The sequence below is a fragment of the Centruroides sculpturatus genome, unplaced genomic scaffold, assembly GCF_000671375.1.
Source record: "Centruroides sculpturatus isolate CEXI.00-Female unplaced genomic scaffold, Cexi_2.0 scaffold895, whole genome shotgun sequence".
NCBI classification, from domain to species: domain Eukaryota; kingdom Metazoa; phylum Arthropoda; class Arachnida; order Scorpiones; family Buthidae; genus Centruroides; species Centruroides sculpturatus.
In genome coordinates this window covers 103231-111104 of record NW_019385364.1, presented here as the reverse complement: position 1 = coordinate 111104, position 7874 = coordinate 103231, and the positions used below count along the sequence as shown (strand labels likewise).

Sequence of the window (7874 nt, the reverse complement as noted above, 5' to 3'; positions counted from 1 at the left end):
CAGTCGGCAAATTTAAATTTTCGCCAGTGCTGTGGCGCTTCAATCTTTGGCTATGTCTTGGGCTACTCAAATATTTTATGTTTTTAATACTAAATTAACATCTGAAGTATAATTTTTTTATTATTTTTTTATTTTTCAATATATTTATTTTGTTTGTACAAAATAAAAAAATAATTTTTAACGATACAATAGTCTTTGTTAGGCTTAACATTGACGAAAATTCAACGCGAAGCGACACGCAACGGATAAAAATTTCGACATCGGATACGTTAAACTATTTTTTCGTACATAAATCAGTTATCCGGACAACCCCAGTCCCCAATTGATTCGGAAAATTGACGCTCTACTGTATTCTAAAAAGAGAAAGATATGATTATATAAATATTTTAGAACGTTTTAATTAAATTTCTTCTTCAGGATTGAATGTGTGTTATACAGTACTTAAGTAGTCATTTGCAATGTCAATTTAAAATCATCATTTAAATCACTTTTATTATTGTATCACTTGGTATTATTATTATTTATATTTTTATTTATTAATGTTACAGCTTATTCTAATGTTAATTTTCAGATGATATTGGATAAGAACTAACTTATTATTAAATAAAAATTAAGTAAAACCTAAAAGTATTAATTCAAATATTGTAAAGTTTTATAAAATATGGATTAAGAGTAAGAGTTTATAAAAGTGTATCATTTCTGTTCATTACTTTTTGTGATTAATATTCTTAAAAAAACTGGAAATTGTTTTATTTGTATTTAAAATATATAAAATCAAATATAATCAATAGATGATGTAAAATTCTATAAAATTATTCTCTCTTAATTAATAAACAATTTGAAAATGTATTAATAAAATAAATGTAAGCTTAAAATAAAATTTAATATAACAAATTTTGTTCAATAATTTATATTTTAGTCTTGCAGAACTTAAAATTCTTCAAGATGATACAAATAAACAGGAAGAATTTTTAAATGAATTACCAGAACTTATTCATTTGACTAAATTGAAAAATGAATACATAATGAAAAATGAAGAACTTGCTCGTGAGTAGTTCCTTATTTCAAATGTAAAAGATTTTTTAAATTTCTATATCATATTATCTGTAATAATTGCCTACTGGGTGATTTTTTTTTCCTTCAGTTTTGGTGGGAAATTATTGGAGTAAAAAGTATTGATGTTGTAAAAAGGAAAAAAAAGCACAATATCAGAAGATATATAAAACTAATGTAACAACTAAATATTGTAACAAATACACTGTTTGTCAAAAGTTAAGCATAGATCACAAAAATGACAATATTTTCAAAACCACTTAAACAAATTAATAAAACTTTCATAGGGTTATACATACCTACTTTAGGTATACAGTGCATACATTTGTGAAAAAATAGGTTTGAATACAAATGTTGAGGTCAGTTTGGAATGTGACCTCATCTAGCAAGCTTGACAGCATCTACTCATACCTTCAGTAGGAAATTGCAAAAAGTGAGAAGACAGTGATTGTCATTCATGCAAAAGAGTGGTTTGGAAGTCATCGAGGGTTTGTGGAGGGGATAGGACAGCTGGAATGTCTCCCCAGAGAATCTTATAGATTTTCTGTGGGATTGAGATTTGAATAATATGCTGATCAATCTATTCATTCTATTCCCACTTCATAAAGATATTGGTCAACCAGTCATGCTTGATGTGGATGAGCATTGACATCCATTAAAATGAAATCATCTCCATCATCTACAATTGCCAGCATAAGGTTTGACATAGTGGTCTGATACCTCATCCCAATACCTGTGAGAATACCTCCATCAAACACATGGAAGACGTGCATCCACCTAATGAAAACTTAGCCCAGACAGCACCATCACTAAAAGTATGTCTTTGCATTATGTTCTGTGGTTTGTAATGGGTTCCAACCTCTCTCTATATCATTATAAGCCTGCTGTCAGATTCCAGGGAGAACCTAGATCTATCTGTGAACCCATTGTTATCAAATTAAGCATGCTCGCTCCTGACACCACTTCAAGTGGGCCTGTCTTTGTCTGGAGGTTAAAGGCACATATACTGCCAGTTGTTGTATGTAGAGTCCAGCTTTGTGAAGCCTTCTGGTAACAATTGAGACAGATACCTGCCTTTCTGTGGATGACACAAGGCTATCACACACAGAGATGATATAGATGCCCTACTGTTTCTATTGGCTAGGAGCCATATACAACGATTATCCCGAGGTATTATCCATGGATGACCTGAAACAGGTCTTCTGACAATGGTTTCTGTTGCTTGGAATTGTCTTCAAAGCTTTGAGATAACAGAATGATAGACATTAAAGAATCTCACCACTTCAGTAATTGATTGACTGGTCTCCAATTGTCCAACAGTTCTCCATCTTCCTAAATCCTGTAAACATCATCTTTGGGACATGATTATATACTGTGCAGCATAACAATTTTGTTTTCTGTTCTTTATTGTCTACAGTACCCTTTCAGCAAAAATAGTGCTCTCTGGGGAGATGTTGGTATTTTTCCAGTGTTCTTCATTTGTATATTTGCATACATTATACATTATTTTAAGGGGGTAAATGTTAATTTTCATACTAAATTATACCTAAACATAATTTTCATTAAGCTTTCATTCTATTTAGGCTTTTATTTAGTTTTTTATGACTCATGCTTAACTTTTGATGAACAGGGTATATAAAAAGTCATTTAATGAAGTACTTGAATTACCTTAGTTAACTTTGTAAATTTCAATAATTTCCAATATCAGTAATAACAAATATTGATAACAGTATTATCCAGTATTTATTTTTCTGACTTAATCATTTTGATAGTTGATTAAATATTATCATTCATTAATATCAAACACCACTAATATACCAGTATTTAGGTCAATAGTCATTTATCTCATAATATGAGTTAGATAGGCAATTATGACAAAAATATTTATATTGATGATTATTACAGGAAATATGGTATATTTTTCTTTGTAAATGTCATTGCAAATAAAATATATTTATGTAAAAACTATTTGGCCTAATGTAAGTTTATGTAGAATTCTATATAAATATGAAGTTTAAAATAGAATAATTATTTTATAAAATATATATTGACAATTAAATAAAATAAATTTTATTGTTTAAATTGGAGTTTTATCTTAGTTATAACAAACAAATAAAATAACAATTATTTAATTTTGACTAACATTATTTCTAATGATAAAAAATTTTTTATTACATTTTATTAAAAATGGTTCATTTAAAAACAAATTTTAAACACAGCAACAATACTTTTATAACTGCATATTATTTTTAGTTTTTAATAGTTATTTGGGAATTGACTTGTATCTGCTATAAGAATATTAATATAAAGTTTCAAAAATTAGAATTAGATGATAATTTTTCTCTTGACTGATTTCTTTACGAATTCTTTCAAGATACTAAAAAGATTACAAAATTATTGGTAATTACATTGTAAGTGACATTCATTAAATGTAATAAAAAAATTTTATTAAATATGATGATTGATTAAGCTCAGTGTTTTGAATGACCATTTTATTTATTTATTTATTATACATCAACATAAGTAATGCTGTAAGACTTAGATTACTTCCTGGGAGGTATAATCTTAAGCCTTACAGTATTTTAATTATTTTTAAATTAAAATCCTTTCATTTTTTCACATCATTAAATTATGTATTCAGCTACTCTAAATAACATTTCAGGTTAAAGCTGACAGGGTTTGCAAATGTGCTAAGCAACATTCATAAATAATAGCAGATTTGAACTACTGTATAAAATTTCAGGTTTAATTTGCTTTGTTTTAAACAGTTTTACTATTAATTGTATTTATTTGGATTAGAAGATGAAATACAGTACTAGCCATTGTGATAGTTTAGTTTGACTAATTACTGCACCTTTACCAGTGAGTTTTTTAGTAGAATGCTAACAATTCTGACCCGGTTAACAGGTCGTTCTCAAGCTTCAAAAGTCAAAAGTGGAGTGCTAGTGTTGGAAGGAAGGATAATGGAATAGATTCAGACAGAGCAAATAATTGGAGAGAAAGTGCATTATGACAGTGGCAGTTAATATGGCAAAGTGAAATGCCAGACAAGCAATGTGTTTCCTATGTCAATTCATCAATTTTAAACATATTGTTTGACGCATTCCATATTTGAATTGCACTGGTCAAAAGCATGAGGAGATATTGCCAAAAGAAGGAGAGAATCCCTGTCTCTTCTCTTTATGCACATGTTGGTAACAGACTGGTTGTAAATTTCGCATGTCTCCATAACGATAGTGTGGGAGGGACAAGAGACGGTTCAGATGATTTTGGCCACCTGCCAGTCTATGTCTGTGTTGGGAAGTTGTGTGTAGGAAGACAAAACTATAGTTCTGTGGTTCTCAATCTTTTTGAAGTCTAGGAACACTAAACTTTGACATTTTTTTCCTCAGAACACTTAAAATATATCAGCTTTAAAGCAGGGTGGCAAATCTTTTTGAAATCAAGAGTGCACTTGGTCTAGTATATGATGTCATTGGCATTTACTGATCACATTCCCATACAAAAATTATTTCACATTATATTGATTTTTCTTTTGCAATAATTTTTTAATTGTATATTTAATTTTTTCACAGAACACTTGAAGTGGCTTCACAGAGCACTCATGTTCTGTACACCATGGATTGAGAGTCACAGCTATAGCTGACTCTCAATTTTAAAGTAATTTTTGCATTGGTCAGCCTCTGATTGAGGATCTTGAGGGATAATTAATATATGCAGTACTGATACTAATCTGTTCATTTTTGGTTTGCATGATATACACTTCACTGTTCCATTTCTGATCCATGAGGTCATTACCATTCCATAGGAGGCAGACATAGTCAGATTCATCAGTATGCTATGCATTTACTGTTATTTTAGTGATTTGTCAAAGATAATAGGTTTTTGGAACATAGGGGAATGTGGAGAAGGTAGTAGGCTTGGATGGTCAATGCTCTTGATAAGACAAAGAATCTTATGTTTCTGAAGACCATTTTTATCACTAGATGAATGATCTGTTAAGCTCAGTATTCTAGTCCATGACTTTGGAGCAATGAATATAGCCATTTTTGATTAATATGCAGAAGGCTGCAATTTTATAGGTGAAGGTACTGAAGGAAGAAATGGAGCTATAGAATGGATGAAATGTCAGCTTTAAATAGATTTTAGTATGGATTTGGCTTTCTATGAGCAAAAGATTGATATGCAGAAAGTTAACCTTATCTGCACTTATCTGATCGATTTGTAGGGTTAGGCCATAGGGTTATAAATCGCACTATGAAAGTATTGTCCAGTGTCAGTAATATGTACAGTACACTGCGTGAACAATTTTTAGGCTACTGAGTCCTGCATTAGGTGAATAATGTTGTTTCTTTGATGGAACACAAAGAAACAACATCATAGAAAAATACAAATTTGAATGAACCGTTAAAAAATGAACAAAATTTAATGTCAGTTAAAAATTGAACCAATTTAAAAAATGGAAAATGTTGGAGCACTTGCTTTAACAATACAAAAAACAGAATAAAACGTTTTAAACATTAAATTTAAAACATTCGGAACTTAAAGAGCATTTTTTGTTTTATTTTTTGTAGATAGTAACATTAATAAAAATATTTCTTCTTTGCAGTTAATAGTATAATGATTTATCAAATCTATCTAATAAACAAAGTGATAATTACAAACATATCGCACTAACCTTGTATAGCTTTGCAGTTACTATTTAGAATGTATCACAAATGTTTTTGACTCATTTCTAGGGTCTTCTTCAGGTGTTCTATAAGTTTTTCTAATTTTTAACCATTCAGGTTTCCAATGCTTCTATTTTTGGAATTTATTTTTTAAAATTTCAAAATTTCAATCTCCAAATGATGTGCGCATGCACTAGTTGTTATAGTATTGCATCATAAATATCCTACCATGCTCTTGATAGTTGTTTTTTTTCTTTAAAATTGATTGACAGGCCTTTGCAGTCTGCTTTAAAAATTTCTAACGCCTCAAGATTTTGTAGTTGGTTTATACGTCGGGTTTCTCGAATCATTGTTGCTTGTTGTAGATTAGGTGTAATATTGTATTCATTGGCCTAAGGCAGTGTTGCTTTTCTTTTTTTGAATATCCATTTTGTGCTCACAGAGGTGTTGTTTGAGTGATCTTTTTGTAGATCTGACATATACAAGGTTCCTATTGAATCTTTTATCTTTTAACAGGATTTTATATACTCCTGGTGTTCTTTTGATTTCAGCCCAATCTTTCGTGTTTCTTAACATGCCGAATGTATCTGGCTTACGTCTGTAGGCTATTTTTGCATTAGTGTAAGCCCCAATTTCTTGATATAGGGACTGCATAGGGCGCTTATATGTTATAGCTATACAGTAGGGAGATGTATCTTGTTGTGGATCCTTTTCTGGCATGGCAGGCTATTTATGGCACAATGCTGTAACAACTGGCATAAGTGCACATTGTTTGGAGATTCAAATTTTCAAATTTTAAAAAATATATTCCGAAGATAGAAGCTTGGAGACCTGAACGGTTAAAAATCATAAAAACTTATAGAATACCTGAAGAAGACCCTAGAAGTGGGTCAAAAAACATTTGTGATATGTTCTAAGTAGCAACTGCAAAGCTATACAAGGTTAGTGTGACATATTTGTAATGATTTGTCTTTTTATTAATAAGATTTTATTGAATTTTTTTATTTATTCTATCAAAATAAAATATTAAAAAATTTAATATTATATTTATTTTTATTTACAAAAAGTTTACATTTATTTTACTTATTTATATGTTTAATTACAATCTAAAAGCTAAATTTCATTTAAAAACTTTTCTAATATACAGTGGAACCTGGTTAACTTGAATTGGTTGGAAAAAATTTGGACTTTCAGTGATGGAGATTTGGCTAAAAATCAAGATTTTATGCATTGGTTTATTGGTAACCCATAATAAATTATCCATATAATATTTCTGTGGGTTTTATTATGTAGAATCATTGCATCAATATAAATCTCTCAATGTTGTCCAGAAAAACCCTTAACCAAATGGTTAGATAAACAACTGAGAAATACTTTCCTGAATGGTTGATCCATTCACTCCTAAATGTTTTTATAAGGATTTTTTTTTAAATTGTGATATATTACACCTAGAATTGATGTTTATTTTTTATCACATACCACCTTGATTATGATTGTTATATTTTTAAAATTTTGCCAGAAAGGTTGAAATGTTTACATTGAATCAAGCTATAATTGTTTTATTTTAATTAATTGATCAAAAATCCATTTATTTATTATGTCAGCTAGTTAGAGAAATCAATTGACAATAAAAAAAAACAAAAAGTTCAGAAAAAAAAGCAGGTTAAAATAGCAGTTAAAGTATCTAGGTCAGACACGATGTCTAGAAGACATCACCCTCACCTGCACAATGTTTATTTTCAGTCATATGTGGTTCCTGTGCTTTACAGAAAGTTTTTGATTAGTTCATTCTACAGATGAATATAAATTATTTTCTTTAAATTAAAATTATGGAGAGTTTATGAAAATGCTGTATTAAAATTCTTTTTGAGTTAAACAGTCCTATGAATTTGAGTTAACCAGTTTGATTTATCACATAAATTTCCACACTAGATGATCAGGAAAAGAAAATGACTAAGTAAACATGACTTCAAGTTATCCCAGTTTGAGTTAACCTGGTTCCACTGTGTTGAATTTTTTGCAAACAATTGTCTGTCTTCGAATATCATAATTGAATCTCCAATGAATATTAGAAATTTAACACTACGATTTCTAGTAACTAAATGTATAACTATACTAACGTTAAATGTCAATTTAGCCATAACAAATGAC

General features: G+C 29.5%; 1 protein-coding gene across 1 annotated transcript in view; it reads left to right on the top strand.

Annotated features, from left to right (window-relative positions):
- Positions 1-7874, top strand: part of LOC111638156 (vacuolar protein sorting-associated protein 37A-like) — a 99411-nt gene that overhangs the window by 43666 nt on the left and 47871 nt on the right. Inside the window, exon 5 of the mRNA XM_023383803.1 lies at positions 920-1047. Coding sequence (XP_023239571.1) covers positions 920-1047 — 128 coding nt within the window. The remainder of the gene's footprint in view (positions 1-919; positions 1048-7874) is intronic.